Genomic DNA, 20684 nt, shown 5'->3' with positions numbered 1-20684 from the left:
AGAAGGGGAAAAAGTGTATGCCACACCAAAATAATCCCCTATCCCCCTTTTTCCCCCATAAAGACCATTAATGTGTATTTTCTGCTTGAAATCCCTTTAGGTTTAAGTGGCAGTACTGCGCTACAAAATCCTTTACTTACCAGTGAAAAAGGATGGTCTTAGCTCTTGCTTTATATAAAAAACATTTTATCTATCTATATCCTTCCTTTTAAGTCATTATTCATGTATATATTATCTCACAGACACACATACTGGGTTATAAGAAAGGATATGTGATTAATTTGAAAATGAGGAACTTTATTCTGCTATTCTCATGTATTTTATGAGTGCATAGTTATGGAAGCAGAGTAGATAACTATTTTGTAATGTCAACAGTTCAGTACTAAGAATTTAAGAGAAATTCATGCATCAATAAACTATACTCTAATTGTATAAATTACGGATAAATAAACCAGTATAAATAAAGGTTTTATCAGTTTCCTTTTTCTGCCAGTGGCTTTCTGTGTGACTTTTGGCAGGTCAGTCATTCTGTCCTGCCTCAGTTTATTTTTGGGAATAAAATGAGGACAATTATCCTTACTCATCTTCGTTGTTTAAAAATAAGGGAGTGGGGTACAAACTTATTTTATAAATATAAAATTAAACAAAAAAATAATAAAACCTTGAAAATGTGAAAGTGTTTCCGAATGGGCAGACAGTAGTTTAATAAATATATAATACACCTAATAATACTTGATAATTGGGTGCAAAAAAAGTTTGACCTTTTGTTGCTGGCATCAGTTCATGTTTAAACCAATTTTGCCATATATGTTTGTTACACACAGTCATTATAGCTAAGGAGAGTAGGTAATGAATTGCCGCAGAAAATGTATTATAATTGAATTTCCCCATAGGATATTACAACCTCTGGACATTCTTCCCTACAGGCTCTGTAGGAAACAGATTCTTGTTTACTTCCTTCACTGTACTGTGTCTTCTATGAGATACATGCACAAGTTTAAAGTTCTTAGGATGAAATCATGTCCCCACTGAAATCAACAGGAGTTTTGCTGTTGACTTCAGTGGCGCTAGGATTTCAGCCCTAGTTTTCTTAATATATGGTAATTGTTCCTTTCTTTCCATTTCATGAACACAAAAAGATGAGGTGGGCAGCAGCATAGATTTTGAGATTGGTGGGGCATCAGTCTGCCACAAGAAGCGAAAAATGGAATGTAATAACTACTGTACATGATATTAAACTGTTCGGAGGCATAATTTTAAAAGTGTGAAAATAGTATCTAATACTAAATAATGGAGACTTCCAATCGTCTATAACTTAAAAAGATAAAATCTGTTGTTCAAGAGAACCAAGTGCAGTGCAGTACTTCTACAGTGATTCAGCACTTCAGTTATCCAGATGAAACACTATATGTGCAAAGAATTATTGTTTATTATTACTTAACCCCATGTATTAAGAGTTGAGTAAATGGCATTCAGTAGGAAGTTTACTAATTACATGGTAAAGAATTAAGTTTTGTTATGTTTCTTTTTATATGATTATTAATCATTGTGGATTAATAATTCCTTTTTTGTCTTGGTGTTATGCAGGTGTTGAAAATTTTGTCTTGAGAAAAAAATAAGTTGCCCTACTTTATTTGTTCTAACTTTGAAGTTAGAATTTACAGTTTACCCCTCACCCCACCCATCCCCACACACACACTCACTGAAAAAAATCTGGCAAGTGAACATAGAGGTTTTGGCAAATATCCCAAAAACACTGATGTACATTAAACCTTCAAGATGCCACCTCTGGCCTGAAGGTGATTAGTCCAGTGACGACAAGCAAACAGTGATCAATAGGAGTTCAAAGTGTCTCTGAGCCCCAGGCACAAAATAACATGGCTGATCTGCACAGTGATATGTTTATATATCGGATAATTAAACAGATATAACAGATTGTACTACTTCTGCAAATTCATGTGAAAAAAAAATAGTGGCAGGATAAATGCTGGGATTGTGACGTGAAAAATTTGGGAAGCACCTAGATAACTGATACTTATGGCAGTAATAGGATGGCCACTAAGAGGTTTACATTATGAACTGCATTACTTCAGATTTCTGAAACTGCCTTTCTGAAAATGGAGAGACAAGGTGGGTGAGGTAACATCTTTTATTGGACCAGCTACTGTTGGTAAGAGACACCAGCTTTCAAGCTTACACATAACTCCTACATTTCTGAAAATGCTTTACGGTGGTGTGATGACATAATTGTTTGCTGTTGATGAGTTTTTGAAAATAGGAAGAAAGGAAAGTCTGCCTAGGCACTTAAAAGCTGTTCTGTTGGTATCACCCTCCATGGCTTTAAATAACAGGGGCAGCACAGATGTTTGACATCAGTAATGTTTACATGGCCTTAGGGTTTAATTGCTTCATAGTCTCTGTGAGGAGAATAAACAATGACAGAAACCCAAAGGAATGATACTCAGGCTATGGCAATGGATAAATTTCACACTTCATTGCAAACTTTTCAGCTATGGATAAATATCTACTCAAAAATTAAGTTATTTTTCTATCTCAGGGATAGTGCATCATGTACTTTCTGTTCTAAGCTATCTCTTAATTAGGAATAAGGAGATGAATTCATAAGTAAGCTGTTAGTGTACATGGACATCAGTACATAAACCAACAATTGCTTTTCTGATGAAGATGAATGCACTGAGGTCTAAATTATTTTCATCTGCTTTCTTTCTGAAACACATGAAAGGGTTACCATGACATTGTTTGTATAATATTTTGTGTTTGCAATATATATTAAACCTATAAAGTATAACACAATTTAAGACACAGAAACTGATGGTAGATGAGAGGAGCTGGCACGGAAATACAGTCAGCTATCACCAGGAAGTTAAGTTTAATTTAGTGATAGGAGATGAACATGCTAGTAAGTAAACGTTGCAGTTAACTTGACTCATTTAAGCACATTTTAAATTTCAGAGATATTCCTTTCTTTAAGTAGATAAGAGTATTTGAAATTTAGGGGAAAAGGCTCTTCTCTTGCTCCCACCTGCCTCATGCACGCTTAGCCCAGGGACCCAAGACACTGGGATGCAAGCTGCAGGGAAGGTTCAGGTCCTGGCCCTGCATAGCAGAGACTCATGGCCAGGACTGCAAAGAGGAGGATGAGCCCTGTCCAGAAGGTGTCTCTGAACAGTTCCTTACCATGGATGCACCTTGGAGACTAACAAATTTATTTGAGCATAAGCTTTCGTGAGCTACAGCTCACTTCATCGGATGCATCCAATGAAGTGAGCTGTAGCTCACGAAAGCTTATGCTCAAATAAATTTGTTTAGTCTCCAAGGTGCCACAAGTACTCCTTTTCTTTTTGCGGATGCAGACTAACACAGCTGCTACTCTGAAACTTACCATGGATGGTTCCACATTCCTGGCTGGTGAGTGAAACAGCAGGGCCGTGACAGCAGAGCTGCAGAGGGCTTCCTGTGTGGTTGTGGGGCTGGTGACAACCAACCTCTGCAGGTGCAAGGTGTGGGGAGGTCTGAGCACAGACCCTGCTGCTGAACAGCTTGTTCTCATGGACCGAGTCATTCAGCAGCGGGTTGGTCTCCCTGTACCCAGGGACTCCTCCTACTCTCTGTAGTCCTGGCCAGAGGTGTCTGCTCTGCCTCCCCGGGGTCTCAGCCTTCCCTGCAGTTTGCGCCTGCTGGAATCGGGTGTTACTGGCCCTGTGGCAACACAGGGAGCCCTCTGCAGCTCTGCTCTCATTTTCCCTCTCCCTCATTGCTATGACTGCAGGGCTAGTGACACCCAATCCCTCAGGTGCAAGGTGTGGGGGAGGCTGCATGACACCTGTTACCAATTGATTTTTTCTCTGGTTGATTTCAATGTTGTGGCAAAATAGAGGTTTGCCAACAAATATAAATTGAATCCTGCCAAACCTATCTATATGACTGACCTGTATGCCATTATGCCAATCTTTGTGTCATCCTTAAATTTTATATTTACCAAATCGTTGATAAAAGTGTGTCAGGGGTAAAAGTTCATCCCTGCTTTAAGGCTTGCCCCAGGCATATACACAATTTAAAATCCTATTCAAGCCCTTAGAATAGGACATACGAAGGACTTAAGTGGTGTATAGTCTTTGTACTGGCCCACTGTGCAGCTCTATGTAAGTGAAAAGCTGGCAGTAATTCTAAAATTTTAATATTTTTACTGAGATTTTTACTGAGATATGTTTATCACATTAAACACTTGAGTTAATGGTTTCAAAATGGCTGTGGAAGATAAGACAGCTGTACTTATGCCTCATGGACATAGAACTGAATATCAAACTCATAATCTTAAATATTATTACCACAATTTTTCCAACAAGTCAGTATGAATGCAGGATTAGTCTCACTTCAAAGATAAACTTAAAAATAAAACCACCCTTCCCTGACAAAATAAAATCTTGATACTCCTAATTATTAAAATATATTGCACCTTAAAAACTTGGTAATTGAATATGTGAAACATAGGTTCCCTATTTTACTTTTGTGTCTGATGTGGAGTTCCCCAGTATCGGGTGACGACATCACACATGTTGTCAGCAGAGCAGGCAAGTCAGAAAAACACTGGAATTTTAAAAAGCACCTAATGAAGTCAGGCACCCTTCTGCCAATGCGAGTTGGGCATCTAATTTTTGAAAATTCCACCTTCTCTGCACTGTTTGGCTAATGTTGTAAATGAAATGGAGAAAGCTGAGTATTTGGGACTTGTCAGGGAAGAATAGTTTAACCATTTTGTCTAAAATGGAAAAGGATTTGGAAACTTTAGTCTACCTAAGGTAATTTAAGTCTTTCTATAAAAAGAAAAGGAGTACTTGTGGCACGTTAGAGATGAACACATTTATTAGAGCATAAGCTTTCGTGAGCTACAGCTCACTTCATCGGATACATACAGTGGAAAATATAGTGGGGAGATTTTATATACACAGAGAACATGAAACAATGGGTGTTACCATACAGACTGTAACAAGAGTGATCAGGAAAGGTGAGCTATTACCAGCAGGAGAGCGTGGGGTCGGGGGGGGGGAACCTTTTGTAGTGATAATCAAGGTGGGCCATTTCCAGCACTTTACAAGAACAGTAGGAGGGGAAGTAGTTTTACTTTGTGTAATGACGCATCCACTCCCAGTCTTTATTGAAGCCTAAGTTAATTGTATCCAGTTTGCAAATTAATTCCAATTCAGCAGTCTCTCGTTGGAGTCTGTTGAAGAATTGCCACTTTTAGGTCTGTAATCGAGTGACCAAAGAAATTGAAGTGTTCTCCGACTGGTTTTTGAATGTTATAATTCTTGACGTCTGATTTGTGTCCATTTATTCTTTTATGTAGAGACTGTCCAGTTTGGCCACTGTACATGGCAGAGGGGCATTGTTGGCACATGATGGCATATATCACATTGGTAGATGTGCAGGTGAATGTGTGGCTGATGTGATTAGGCCCTATGATGGTGTCCCCTGAATAGATATATGGACACAGTTGGCAACGGGCTTTGTTGCAAAGATAGGTTCCTGGGTCAGTGGTTCTGTTGTGTGGTGTGTGGTTGCTGGTGAGTATTTGCTTCAGGTTGGGGGGCTGTCTGTAAGCAAGGACTGGCCTGTCTCCCAAGATCTGTGAGAGTGATGGGTCGTCCTTCAGGATAGGTTGTAGATCCTTGATGATGCGATGGAGAGGTTTTAGTTGGGGGCTGAAGGTGATTGGCTAGTGGCGTTCTGTTATTTTCTTTGTTGGGCCTGTCCTGTCGTAGGTAACTTCTGGGTACTCTTCTGGCTCTGTCAATCTGTTTCTTCACTTCAGCAGGTGGGTATTGTAGTTATAAGAATACTTGATAGACATCTTGTAGGTGTTTGTCTCTGTCTGAGGGGTTGGAGCATTTGCGGTTGTGTTGTAGAACTTTGCTGTAGACAGTGGATCATGTGGTGTGGTCTGGATGAAAGCAGGAGGCATGTAGGTAAGTATAGCGGTCAGTAGGTTTCCGGTATAGGATGGTGTTCGTGTGACCATCGCTTATTAGCACCGTAGTGTCCAGGAAGTGGATCTCTTGTGTGGTCTGGTCCAGGCTGAGGTTGATGGTGGGATGGAAATTGTTGAAATCGTGGTGGAATTTCTCAAGGGCTTCTTTTCCATGGGTCCAGATGATGATGATGTCATCAATGTAGTGCAAGTAGAGTAGAGGCATTAGAGGACGGGAGCTGAGGAAGCATTCTAAGTCAGCCATAAAAATGTTGGCATACTATGGGGCCATGCGGGTACCCATAGCAGTGCTGCTGATTTGAAGGTATACATTGTCCCCAAATGTGAAATAGTTATGGGTGAGGACAAAGTCACAAAGTTCAGCCACCAGGTTTCCTGTGACATTATCGGGGATACTGTTCCTGATGGCTTGTAGTCCATCTGTGTGTGAAATGTTGGTGTAGAGGGCTTCTACATCCATAGTGGTCAGGATGGTGTTTTCAGGAAGTTCACCGATGGATTGTAGTTTCCTCAGAAAGTCAGTGGTGTCTTGAAGATAGCTGGGAGTGTTGGTAGCGTAGGGCCTGAGGAGGGAGCCTACATAGCCAGATAATCCTGCTGTCAGGGTGCCAGTGCCTGAGATGATGGGGCGTCCAGGATTTCCAGGTTTATGGATCTTGGGTAGCAGATAGCATACCCCAGGTTGGGGTTCCAGGGGTGTGTCTGTGCAGATTTGTTCTTGTGCTTTTTCAGGGAGTTTCTTGAGCAGATGGTGTAGTTTCTTTTGGTAACCCTCAGTGGGATCAGAGGGTAATGGCTTGTAGAAAGTGGTGTTGGAGAGCTGCCGAGCAGCCTCTTGTTCATATTCCGACCTATTCATGATGACGACAGCACCTCCTTTGTCAGCCTTTTTGATTATGATGTCAGAGTTGTCTCTGAGGCTGTGGATGGCATTGTGTTCTGCACGGCTGAGGTTATGGGGCAAGTGATGTTGCTTTTCCACAATTTCAGCCCGTGCATGTCGGCGGAAGCACTCTGTGTAGAAGTCCAGTCTGTTGTTTCCACCTTCAGGAGAAGTCCACCCAGATCCTTCTTTTTGTAGGGTTGGTAGGAAGGTCTCTGTGGGTTAGTATGTTGTTCAGAGGTGTGCTGGAAATATTCTTTGAGTCGGAGATGTTGAAAATAGGATTCTAGGTCACCACAGAACTGTATCGTGTTCGTGGGGGTGAAGGGGCAGAAGGAGAGGCCCTGAGATAGGACAGATTCTTCTGCTGGGCTAAGGGTATAGTTCAATAGATTAACAATATTGCTGGGAGGGTTAAGGGAACAACTGTTGTGGCCCCTTGTGGCATGTAGTAGTTTAGGTAGTTTAGTGTCCTTTTTCTTTTGTAGAGAAGCAAAGTGTGTGTTGTAAATGACTTGTCTAGTTTTTGTAAAGTTCAGCCATGAGGAAGTTTGTGTGGAAGGTTGGTTTTTTATGAGAGTATCTAGTTTTGAGAGCTCATTCTTAATCTTTCCTTGTTTGCTTTAGAGGATGTTGATCAGGTGGTTCCGCATTTTCTTTGATAGTGTGTGGCACAAGCTGTCAGCATAGTGTTTCTGTCCTTGAGTAATGAGCCTTCTCTCTCTTATTTTGAGCAAGCATTTTCAGAGTTTTTCATACCATATATCTGGATACATTCTTCACTAGTCCTCTCCAGATGAAGTTTAGAATCCTTTTCTGCAAAGAAGTGCCAGGTCCTTTTATACTTGAAAGGAAACTCCGCTGGAATTCATACATTGAGCTACAATGCACTCTTGCTAATTGGAGAAAACTGGCTGCCAGTGAGAGGGCATATTTAACATACATGTGGTACAAGTGCATATTATGAAATGTCTAGCATTTGATTATCTTGAGAATACAAGAGTCTGTGATACTTGGAAAATGAGGGGAATAGATTTCCTTTCCTTTGGATTAGATATCAGTCCACCCATCTGTGTTGAAAAGAGTTGGATCTGCTGGCAAAAGACTTGGAGATGTTTTCTGGCATAGTAGCTTATATAGGACTGCAGACCTATTTTGGGCTTTGGGTTAAATGTCCTGCTTAGGCATAGTACAGTTAGATGTATTGGTACTTAAATGTGGAGAGTCCTTGATGGAAGGGCTTACTGCCCTTGCCTCTCCTACTTTCAACTGTTGACAGGATCTATTGCCCATAGGGTTTTCTTGTTAAGTTCAGTGCAGTAAAGTTGTGATCTTTTGGCATGTGGATGTTTAAAAATATCTATATTGATATAGCTATGTGTTATAGTGAACTGATAGCAATGTGTTTGTATTAAACATGTATGTTTGTATACGTAAAATAAATTAGATCAATTCTTGAAATACTGTGTTTATATAAACCAAAGAAAATACAGAAAAATAAATTTAATGAATAATGAATTTGATTCTTTGTCACGGGGTGCTCCACTCGCTGCCAATATGGTGCCTCCTCCTGATCACTCTGGGATTAGCTCTTGAGGCCAGTGCCCCATCTGCAGTTTGCACGCCATCACTCTGGTCTGCAGCTCCTCTCACTCCAGGACCTGCAGCATCTTCTTTGTCACTTAGCCCTTTGGCTTGGTCACTCAGTGTTCCCATTCTGGGATCTGTCCATCAACAGTCCTAGGCAGTCTTCCCATTCACTGCCCCAGTGCCACTCCCTCAGTGGCTGGTGGGGAAACTTGGGCCTGCCCTCTGCTCCAGGTTCCTGTCCAGGGACCTTCAGCTCAACAGTTCTGGGCTTCCTTTCTCTGCCCTCAATGCTCCTTCCCTGGACTGCTTTCTACGCTCTGGTTCCCCTTCTGTGTCTGGTTGTACCAGCTCCAAGAACCCTCTCCCCAGGGAGTGACTGCCTTTTCTCAGCAGCTGACCCAGTCTGTAGCTACCTTCCTGGCTTTATAGGTCCCACCTGTTGCTGCACAGATGAGCTTGTTCCTAATTAGCTGCCTCCAGCCAAAAGACTCCCTGTTTAAAGCCTAATTAGCTGATTGGGCACACCTGGCCCAATTCTGCTCTTGAAGGCTCGTGTGGGATCTCAATCATATTCTTGTATATAATACAGTTTATCCATCATGTCTTAGTGAAACACAAGAGGCCAGATCTTTGGTCCAGCCAAGCTGTGCAGGAGCTGAGGGTGGAGGGAAGGTGGCTGGGATCCTGTATTCAGCTGTCTGAGGAGAGTGGTGGCAATTCACCATCTCTTAGAACAGCTTAAATGTTGGTCTAAGGCGTGCTAGTGGGAACAGTCCAGTAGAGAACATTCTGCTGGCCAGCCATTGTCACCCATACCCCATCCTGATGTGTCACTTATGAACAAAGGAGGTTGTAGGGTTGATTATGCTGGGGGAAGCTTTCTGGCTGCATCACTCCCTGAGCAGCAGAAGTAACTAGTTTTAAGTGGGAGAGCTATAGTATGGTCCAAAGTATCATTGGTCATTTTAGAAAGATTTTTGGTAAAGAGCTATGATATATGGAGATACATTTTTATTATGGCCTTTGAGAAGCATTGTCAGAATTGTATGAGAGATTTAAATTATCATGTTGTCGTCTTACGTGAACAACTTGGCCTGTTTACAATGAACAGCAATATCATTGGTATGTTACATGCAAGCTTTTAAATAAACTATAATAAACAAATAAAAAGGCAAAAACAAGATATTTCCAGCTTGCTGATTTTCCAGCAATAATCTTAATGATTTTGTAAGTAAAAGAATCTTTAAAAAAGGAAGTGTGTACGGAATATAAGATCTGTGAATAATAGAAACCTACAAAAATAAACATGAGTGAGAGATGAAGGAAATCCGTTGTATAAATTGGAGAAACACCTGCCTAATAAATACGAGCTTTTAGCATGATTTATGTGTATTATCACAAATATTAAAACTTTCTTTTCACACTGTTTTGTTTAAAAATATAATTTTAGCTTTTTGGACAGTGATTGTCGTTTCTTTCACCAGCTAAAATCTTCTACAATTTTTTTAAACAGTGGGTGCAGATTGAAACTGTTAATGTTTGTATGAAATAAATGGTATGAAAACACTTAAAAAACTGTACCTGAATTTTTTTGTATCGTTTATCGAGTAGCAAACCCTCTGCCCCCCAAGCAAAAGACTAGTTTTCTAATTATGGAAAGTAAATAATCACTGAAGGGCCTTAATATAATTTTATTCTGAAAGTCAATTAATAACTATGAGATACTTTTTCCTTTAAAGCTGGAGATGAAAACAAAAATAATGGAAGCTAAATTTCATGAAGAAAAGCTTAAATTACAGCAGAAGCATGATGCTGATGTTCAGAAGGTAAGAAATGTTTGGATGTTACTTCTGAGGGATGTAGAGTTCATGAATCTGTATACTATCGAATATGCTCCTAATAATAAATAATTCAGAGCTGAATTTAATTTCTTTAGCTTTTTCAGATTAACATTCATTTTCCTTTAAAATAAGATTTTGTTGTTTGTTGCAGTTTGCAAAAATTGATTTGAAAGGGAGATCTCCAATACTGGTATGAACTTGGAAAAGGAAAATGTCTCTGTGAAAAGTTATTGTATGTGCTATGTGATGATACTGCAAATATGGGGGTTTGAAGAACATTTTTTTGCTTCACAACCCAGCAACTTTTGCGGCTTCATCTGATAGTGAAGCTGGAAACCCTATGATTTTATCATTAACCAAGACCACCTTCGGATTATTGTTCTGGAAGCTCCAGCTTTAACTCTAGCATTGTGTTTGTAAATTTGTATCCCTTGGCTTTTATTGGTTTTAGTGTAAAGTTCAGTGTCCCTTGAACATTTTCTTTTCGTTTTAATTGTTTAAATGAGTCTCCCAAATGCATTTGTTTATCCACACGGTAACCGGACCTTGGTTTCCCTGTTTTATTTTTGACGCTGTGCTTGAAAAAGTAGGCTGGTTTAATAAGAAGAGTGGCAACCTGTTGAACACGCTCACACTTCAGCTCACCCTTAATTCATCAAACTTTTGTTTTACTTTTGATTCTGCACCGCAATAAACTGTCACCTAATAATGGTGACTTTGCGCTATGTAGGGTTTCTTCTGACTGTGTTGCAAAGCATCACTTTGCAAATGATTTAAAAAGACTGTCATCGCCTCTATTGTTTATCTCAGTATCGTGCTTTTTATACATAAGGTCACAGCCTCTGAGATACTCAGTGCTTCTTCCAAGGTGCTGATCGCCCTTAATTTCCAAGGAGTTAATGGGAGTTGAGAGCTCAGTACCTCACAGGATGAGATTCGTGGGGCCTTATCCAAATTTAGGCTTAGCATTACTGAGTGTCTCAGTTTTGTTTTTCAAAACTGAGTCACAGGCTTGGAGGAAGTCAGTTGACACAACACTATGACACATCAAAGACTCCCATAAAGGATGTTAATATTTGGTCAGGTGCATATTTGACTCATCTGTTCTGAAAGCTTGTAAGTGTAACCAGCTAGTGAAGATGAGAGTCTAAAGGAAACAGCTTTGTAAGAATAAGGAATAGTTGAGATGCTTTCTCATCTCCTTAGTTGTTGTTTTTTTCAAACTGCTGTCAAGGTTCCATCTTTTGAAGTTGTTTTATCATGTTGGATATGTTTCAGAAGAAGTTCAATAGTGTTGCATTAATTCTTTAATCACAAGATTATTTAATGTAGGAGAGAGTAACATTCTGTTTTGGGGTGGCAATGTTCTGCTTGATGTGAGGTTTTTAGGATTACTATAAAATGTTTTAATGTTAACTGAAACATAAATGTTAAGTTTAACGTTCAGTTTATAATATTCATTAAAATAGTGTCTTAAACTGCATCCAGAAGCATGAGAACTTACATAAATATACATCTTTTTATTTTAATATTCAGATTAGACAGTACTATAAATTTAGTTTGCCTGTACAATTTCAATGATAAGTATATTTTTATAAATACAGAGGTGTTTGTATTTTTATAAATACAAATACCTATATAGGATTGTCTTTTGCTGTCAACATATCAAGACAACTAAAGTTTAAATCTTTTTTATGAGAATGTGGAAAGAAAAAAAGAGTAAAATTTTTTTTAAAAATAGTCTTGATGGTTTAAGGAAAGGAAGGAAGTCCAGATGAGAGGCTTCCATATCCCTACATATCTGTTGCTTTCCTTCTGTGGCTTGCCTCCAACAGTAGTGCTCTCTTGGGATGGCCAGATTCATTCAGTGGAGGCAGGGAAGAAGGTTGAGATATCAGTGCAAGGAGTAAAGATCAGCAAAGGTGGGACTGAGAAAGCAAATTATGCTAATGAGTCTGATAGGATCAAAGTACTTGACTGGACAGAGAGAACTGGTGATTTTCTGAAGGATCAGAGTATAGAGATATAATGTTTATGTATAACCAAATACTGGTTATGGACAATGAAGATAGACAAAAAGTTGTCTTTGCCTTTGGATTGTAGATTCCAGTGTACATAGAACACCATAGTAAATCTCCATTAGAGCGTACTGTCTTTGGAAGGACCCACAAAACATAGTAAAGGAATTGCAAGCAAATATATAAATAGTTTCAGAGGTAAGATAATGGGGAGAGGGAGTTTTTAATGTGATATTTAGGGTACAGGCAGATGTATTGCTGGGAGTGAAAAAGAAAACAACTGAATGCTATTAAAGGTATCAGACATGGAGAGGAAGTTGGAGTGGGTCATCAGTGTGCACACTATATCCCCATAGAGAATGTAGTACTACCAAAAGACAGGGTAAGGCCCAAAAATGCTACCCTTGCTTTTACTTTTGGAATAACCAATTATATTTTTTTTGAGTGACACAGCGGGGTCACTTGGGACAATGTCTTACAGTATTTTAAAATAAAAGAGAAAAATTGTTTACCCACTGAATGCCAAAGTGTTAATTCTTTTATAAAGAAAACATTGCATCTTACTTTTTCTTCCCTGTGTTTGTGGTCTTTCCTTGGTGGGATCCCAGAGGGATTATTGAGCGTTTATCAATAAAATTTATGCTTACATTCTTGGATTGTCTTCAACACTATTAAATTTACTGTTACATTATATTGTGTTGGGGCTGAGACAAAGGAACAGTCAGCATGGATTCACCAAGGGCAAGTCATGCCTGACTAATCTAATTGCCTTCTATGACAAGATAACTGGTTCTGTGGATGAAGGGAAAGCAGTGGACGTGTTGTTCCTTGACTTTAGCGAAGCTTTTGACACTGCCTCCCACAGTATTCTTGCCAACAAGTTAAAGACGTATGGGCTGGATGAATGGACTATAAGGTGGATAGAAAGCTGGCTAGATTGTCGGGCTCAACGGGTCGTGATCAATGGCTCCATGTCTAGTTGGCAGCCGGTATCAAGTGGAATGCCCCAAGGGTCGGTCCTGGGGCCGGTTTTGTTCAATATCTTCATAAATGATCTGGAGGATGGTGTGGATTGCACCCTCGGCAAGTTTGCAGATGACACTAAACTGGGAGAAGAGATAGATACACTGGAGGGTAGGGATAGGATACAGAGGGCCCTAGACAAATTAGACGGTTGGGTCAAAAGAAATCTGATGAGGTTCAACAAGGACAAGCGCAGAGTCCTGCACTTAGGACGGAAGAATCCCATGCACCGCTACAGACTAGGGACCGAATGGCTAGGCAGCAGTTTTGCAGAAAAGGACCTAGGGGTTACAGTGGACGAGAAGCTGGATATGAGTCAACAGTGTGCCCTTGTTGCCAAGAAGGCCAATGGCATTTTGGGCTGTATAAGTAGGGGCATTGCCAGCAGATCGAGGGACGTGATCGTTCCCCTCTATTCGACACTGGTGAGGCCTCATCTTAGTACTGTGTCCAGTTTTGGGCCCCACACTACAAGAAGGAGGTGGAAAAATTGGAAAGAGTCCAGCGGAGGGCAACAAAAATGATTAGGGGACTGGAACACATGACTTATGAGGAGAGGCTGAGGGAGCTGGGATTGTTTAGTCTGCAGAAGAGAAGAATGAGGGGGGATTTGATAGCTGCTTACCACTACCTGAAAGGGGGTTCCAAAGAGGATGGCTCTAGGCTGTTTTCAGTGGTAGCAGATGACAGAACGAGGAGTAATGGTCTCAAGTTGCAGTGGGGGAGATTTAGGTTGGATATTAGGAAAAACTTTTTCACTAGGAGGGTGGTGAAACACTGGAATGCGTTACCTAGGGAGGTGGTGGAATCTCCTTTCTTAGAAGTTTTTAAGGTCAGGCTTGAGAAAGCCCTAGCTGGGATGATTTAATGGGGGATAGGTCCTGCTTTGAGCAGGGGATTGGACTAGATGACCTCCTGAGGTCCCTTCCAACCCTGATATTCTATGATTCTATGAAAGATGCTGGGTCTAGTGGTTGAAGCAGGAGTAAGAGTTGGGGAGTCAACCCAAGGGTCGGAGCCAGAGTCAGAGCTAAAGGTTTTCGCTAGAGCAGGAGTGGGCAAACTTTTTGGCCCCAGGGCCACATTGGGTACAGAAATTGTATGGAGGGCTGGGTAGGGAAGGCTGGGGGAGGCTATTCCTCCCCAAACATCGAGGCGTGGCCTGGCCCCCACTCCTATCCAACCCCCCCCCCGCTCCCCACCCCTGACTGCCCCCCGGGACTCCTGCATCCTATCCAAACACCTCTGCCCCCGACCATCCCCCTGGGATGCCCATCCCCTATCCAATTTCCCCTGCTCCCCACCCCTTGACCACCCCTGGGACCCCCACCCCATCCAATCTCCCCTGCTCCCCACCCCCTGACCGCTACCCTGGGGCCTCCCTGCCCCCTATCCAACCCTCCCTGCTCTCCCCGCCCCACGTTACCTGTGGGGTGGGGGAAAGGGGGGCTCAGTCCTTTCCCTTTGCATTTCCCCTGCTCGTTTGGCTGCTCTCCCTGGCAGTCAGGCAGGACTCGCTCCCTGTCTGGGCTTGGCTGCTGGGGATAGGGGCTAAGCATGCTGGAGGTGGAGTGGGGCCATGGTTTGCTCTGCCCCTGTCCCTGGCAGCAGGGCCCAGGCCCCTTGACCATCCCCCTGCAACCTCCCCTGCTCCTCGCCTCCCCCTCCTGTTCCCCCTGCCTTGGAACTCCCCCTGACAGCACCGCCCTGGAGCACCAGGTCTGGCAGTGCTATAGCCGTGCCGCCTGGCCGGAGCTGCAGCCACGCTGCCCAGGTGCTTGGGGAACTGTGACTGTGAGGGAGGCAGGGTGGGAGGGGAGCAAAAGAGGAGGGGCAAGGGGCTAGCCTTAGCCCCGGTCACCACGCTGCCGGGGAGTTCGGCTGGCTCCTCTGCAAGCCTGTCCTAACCCCGCTCCCTGGCAGGAGCTCAAGGGCCAGAGGGAAGGGTCCTGTGGGCCGGATGTGGCCCGTGGGCCATAGTTTGCTCCTCTCTGTGCTAGAGTCCGAGAATCAAGCCAAGGAGTTGGAGTATTAAGCCAAGTGTCAGAGCCAGATTCAGAGACTGGGGGCAAGAATCAAGAACAGAACAAGATGACAGGAACAGGAACAGGTCCAGGAAGCAGGAACCAGGGCCAAGGTTAGAAGGCAGGATTCAGGAGTCAGGCAAGAAGGCAGGGTCCAGTGCAGCAGCCAGGTAGAACCCAGTTGTGTGGACAACTTCCTCTGGATTTAAATAGGCATGTCAATCAGAGCTCAGTGTGTTCCTCCAGTCAGACCCAGGGAAACCCTCTCTGATATAACTTCAGGTTTCATGGTCTTTTCTGCTCAGTTGGTTAGTCGTGAGCTACTGGGTGGGAGCAGGCAGGTGATAATCAATTGGGAACCCTGTGGACCAAGGTTCAAGACCTGTGAAATCTTGATGCATTGTGAAGATCATTCTTTTTCAGAATCAGTTACTTGTCTGTGTAACATTTTCTCTTTGTTTACTTTTTCTTTGTTAATAAGGACATTTACAATAAAATAGTATTTTTGTTCCTGAGAAGTTCATATCCTGCTGTTGCCTGCTTCCCATCTGAATTCATCCTCTGTTTATAACCATTGCAGTTGGTTACTGTGGAAATGATGTCACACTTTTCCTTACTTCCATGAGGCCAGAGCATCTCTTGACTGCGCAAAACTCTTCCACTGTTATATATCCACATATATGATATTGTTCTTTGGTTGTGGGTTATATTTTTCTTTGCAAGCACAGGTTTGTTAAAGTGTTGTGAATTTCTACTACAGATTTTGGATAGAAAGAATAATGAAACTGAGGTATTGAAGACCCTCTACAAAACTAAACAGAATGAAGCTGAGGAGACTATTAGGAAGCTAGAGAAGAAAGGTGATACTATGAGAATTTTTTTTTTTGCTTTCTATTTTTGTGTAGTGGTACTATATACATTAATGACTAAGGGCCGCATTTTACCTTTAGGTGCACATGTTCAACTCCTGTTGAATTGCAGTAGGAGTTGTGTGCATAAGTTTGCTGGCAAAGAGTGGCCATAATTTGTCATTTGACTAAGATGCTCATTGGATTCTCTTTGCGCTCCATTTTCCATACTACATTTTTCAAGAGACAGCAAGTTCTTGTTAGGTTTAGTGCTTACTGGTTTTTGAGGGGCTTAAAATACCACATAAGCAGTGTTTCTTGTGATAGAAATACATTGATATCTCAAATCCCAATCAGAAGTAGAAGGTTCAGTGGCACATGAATTCTAAAACTAATTGAAAATAATCAATTTGGAACTGTGTAACAAGTTCAAGATTAGTTTTAAGCTCTGGGTGGAGAATTGAGCAATTTAGTTATTCAGTGCATTTAGTCCAGCCCTACTTTATGGTTTATTTAAATCTTTATGTCAAGAATTTTGAAAAGTGACGAGTGACTAGTGGGGTTACAGTGGATGAGAAGTTGGATCTGAGTCAACAGTGTGCCCTTGTTGCCAAGTGGCAACAGTGGCATTTTGGGCTGTATAAGTAGGGGCATTGCCAGCAGATTGAGGGACGTGATCGTTCCCCTCTATTCGACATTGGTGAGGCCTCATCTGGAGTACTGTGTCCAGTTTTTGGCCCCACACTACAAGAAGGTGGTGGAAAAATTGGAAAGAGTCCAGCGAAGGGCAACAAAAATGATTAGGGGACTGGAACACGCGACTTATGAGGAGAGACTGAGGGAACTGGGGATGTTCAATCTACAGAAGAGAAGAATGAGGGGGGATTTGATAGCTGCTTTCAACTACCTGAGAGGTGGTTCCAGAGAGGAGGGTTCTAGACTATTCTCAGTGGTGGAAGAGGACAGGACAAGGAGTAATGGTCTCAAGTTGCAGTGGGGGAGGTTTAGGTTGGATATTAGGAAAAACTTTTTCACGAGGAGGGTGGTGAAACACTGGAATGCGTTACCTAGGGAGGTGGTAGAATCTCCTTCCCTGGAAATTTTTAAGGTCAGGCTTGAGAAAGCCCTGGCTGGGATGATTTAATTGGAGATCGGTCCTGCTTTGAGCAGGGGGTTGGACTAGATGACCTTCTGAGGTCCCTTCCAACCCTGATATTCTACGATTCTATGATTTTGAGTGCCTCAATATTTTGGAGCCAAATGTGACATATCTTTATGGGGCCTGATTTTCAGAGGGTAGATGCCCAGCTTCTTTTGAAAATCAGGATCTTTTCAGGTGCTTTAGTTGGGCACTCAAAATCCCTAGACACTTTTGAAAATTCTGAGAGAATTCCATGTAAACTGCTACTGTTTTTCTGTTGTTCTGGTACATTTAAGAATAATTTGCAGTGCATAAAATCTTGATGCAAGGTATTTAGAGTTGCAATGTTTTTATATTTTCCTTAGGTATTTAATTTGCTTATGTTATATACTTACTGAAGGTTTTACAGAATTCTGTATATTCATATTTTCACAGAGAGGAAAAAAAAGTCATCAGGAAATATTTTATAAGTAAACAAAACCACAGTGGAAAGAGAGCATCCCATATTGGTTTAAATATCCAGTTTTATGGCTTTGAATTTAAGTGTTACATTTGTAAGGACGTTATCACACAATCAAAATCATTTTTTAAAAGCACAAAGATATCAGAAAGTGATACCAGAAAGGAAGACTGGAGTTATCTAATTGCATTGTTGCCAGTATTGGAAGGGGGCATCTCTTGAATTGGTTTATTTTGTTATTTTTTGACAGTTCAGACCCTTGTTCGTGAGTCACAAGTTGTCCGAGAGACCAAGGAAAAGCAGATTATGGAGTTAAAGAAGTTGTGTGAGCAAAGCACAGATTCTTTGAACAATGACTGGGAGAAAAGGGTAATGGATAACACTTTATTTGCTTTAAGTCTGAAGTCTTCATTCAATAGAAATGTGGAAAGATCAAATGAACAATTCATCATACTGATAACGATTAATTTTAAAAAATTAAAAGGGACACATGCTACTTCTGAAATTATTTTTCTGCATTCTCTGTGATCACTTTTAGAGTAATGTTGCCAGTTTTTCTTAATATATTTTTCACCTAAAATAGATCTTTGTAAATTTGACCTACTACAAAATTTTGCCATTTTAATTTGTATCCACCACCATCACTACACCTAGTCCTCCAAAACATACGAGCAAATCCCAGTCTTTCTTTGGAGGCTATCTGCAAGCCCTGTCTTTTCCTTTTGACAAATCCATTTGTCTGAGCATACAAGGAAGGTGTCCCATCACATTCTTCTGGTGACAATTTACCTGATGTGGATTTTTTATCTGTTGAACTGTGGCTGCCCACACCACAATGACTCTTTTGAACAGCTATTTGTGCAGTGACACTTAAATTGTTCAATAAAAGTTTTATTTACTTTTAGGCTTAAGGCAGCATCAGTGTGTGCTGAGACAGATGTATCACAGTACAGCTCCAGCCTTGCCACAGTATTGTTGAGACAGTGTGCTGCTAACCCACTGGAGTGGGAGGAAGGTCGCCCCAAAGTCAAGGTGCCTCCCTTCCCAGAGACGATGTGTTTAATTTTATGTCTTGGCACCTGGACATATGAGCCAAAGGCCTTGTTAGTTTTTCTTCTTGCTTTGGAAGAAAACTTGCTCATAAACATTGTTTTTCCCGATAGCAAAGAACCTGAGGCAAGAACGCTCAATGTTTTGTTTCTTACAAAAACAGTATTTTGACCCTGAGTTCATCATACTTGCTCTGCATGGACAGTTAACTAGCAAGTGCTATTCCCAAAGCTGTCATTGTCATCAATGATACAAGTACACAAACAAGGATGCAAACAAAAATGCTATGTTAATTTTATATCCACTAAAAACACAGGAGTGGTGTAAAGGCACCATTTACCCCATGGGGAAAAAAAGTGAGAGTTCAGTGTTCCAAGACAATACAATAAAGATGGATAGGTAGAATATTTTTATAGTGTATATGAAAGTTATTTCATCTTGTCCTTCTTAGGTCCTTTTTTCCCTTTGAATAGACGTTGACCTTTGCAAAGTCATGTCATTACTGTCCTTTGTTGTGTAAGGAGTCAAGTTGTTGATGGGAGACTCAGCATATTTTGCTGATGTAGCCTTGTAGAACAAACTAGGGGCTGTGTTTCCAGCATGATTTAGAGTCAAAAAAACATGTTGCTTCATGTAACATTTACTTTAAAAAAAGTGTAATCAGGTATTCTCTGATTTTGTGCTTACTGAAAAGGCCTTTTTTCATCTGTCCCAAATTTTTAATAAAGAAGACCTAGATAGCCGTAAAATAAAGTTCTTTTTCTCCCAGTAATAAATATTGAGCTAATGATAAAATCATGTTAGTTGCTTTCATTATGTGGAGTTCCATGCATTGTTTGGGTAAGAAGTTTTTTTGAGTAACTGTTACAAGGACTGTCCTATAATGGGTATCCATTAGTTTTCTTAACTTTGGTGGTCATTTTCATATTCCTGTCTGTAAGGATTGGTACTTTATAATTTCTATTTTCAGATTATTTTTTAAAGCATGCTAACCACAATCAAGTTTCCTGCAAATGAAAAATAGATTGATTTTTCCAGCACCTACTTTCCCCCTCTATATAGTTTCAATTTTCATTCTGGCAGTTCTGGGGAAGACTTACATTATCACTTTCACAGTAGACTCTATGAAGAGGTGGTCCTGATGAATAGCATCACTGCGTACATTTGCATAAAAATCATAAGATCAGCATTTCCAGTATGTTTCAGGCACCTGACAAGGAGACTGACCACTGCTGTGGTGTTTTTATTTAAAAAATAAATATGTATAAATTAATATGGTTTTAACAGATTTTAGTGTCATTACCCACATTTGTGTGACATTGCATGTTCTTTAGGTCATTATTGTGAGTGAAATGGGCATGTTTGAAACCTGAGCAACAAGGTGACTTGTTAATCAATTTAGATTTGAAGGTCCAAATTTTTAAATATATTTAGGTGCCAAATCCTATTGAAGTCCTTTTTAAGATGAGATTTTTGGCTTTTAAATCAGTTGGGTGTTGCACTGCTGAGGGCAGCAACTCCTTAATACCTTTACAAATCTGGGCTCAAGCTCTTAATCCAGAAAGGGGTGCACATACTGTTAGAATGGAAGTAATGTGTTGGGAAGTATAGTGTGGTAGCTCAGACTGGTGTCACAGATAACACTCTCTAATTCAGGTAAGTGGATAGTTTTGTTTCCAGGGTCCCCAGTCTCATACATTTTGAGATGTACGGTTAGAAGAAGGAAAGTAGTTGTGGAGAGCATATTATTTGTACAGTAGAAAATTTACAAAGTTTGTAGGTTAGTAAGTGGTTCA

At 41.0% G+C, this 20684-nt stretch overlaps 1 protein-coding gene across 4 annotated transcripts in view; it reads left to right on the top strand.

Moving 5' to 3' along the window:
- The window catches only part of CEP112 (centrosomal protein 112), a 357759-nt gene that overhangs the window by 57597 nt on the left and 279478 nt on the right, over positions 1-20684 (top strand). For all 4 annotated transcript variants that reach the window (XR_014714068.1, XM_084647481.1, XM_084647480.1 and 1 more), the window contains 3 exons: positions 10223-10309; positions 16150-16249; positions 18089-18207. Coding sequence is in view for 3 of the 4 variants with exons in the window: in XM_084647481.1 (XP_084503607.1) it covers positions 10223-10309; positions 16150-16249; positions 18089-18207 (306 nt within the window). In the remaining variant the exon portion in view is untranslated. The remainder of the gene's footprint in view (positions 1-10222; positions 10310-16149; positions 16250-18088; positions 18208-20684) is intronic.

This window comes from Lepidochelys olivacea (assembly GCF_965140295.1).
Source record: "Lepidochelys olivacea isolate rLepOli2 genome assembly, chromosome: 14".
In the NCBI taxonomy this organism is placed as follows: domain Eukaryota; kingdom Metazoa; phylum Chordata; order Testudines; family Cheloniidae; genus Lepidochelys; species Lepidochelys olivacea.
This window is presented reverse-complemented; position numbering and strand designations above follow the sequence as displayed.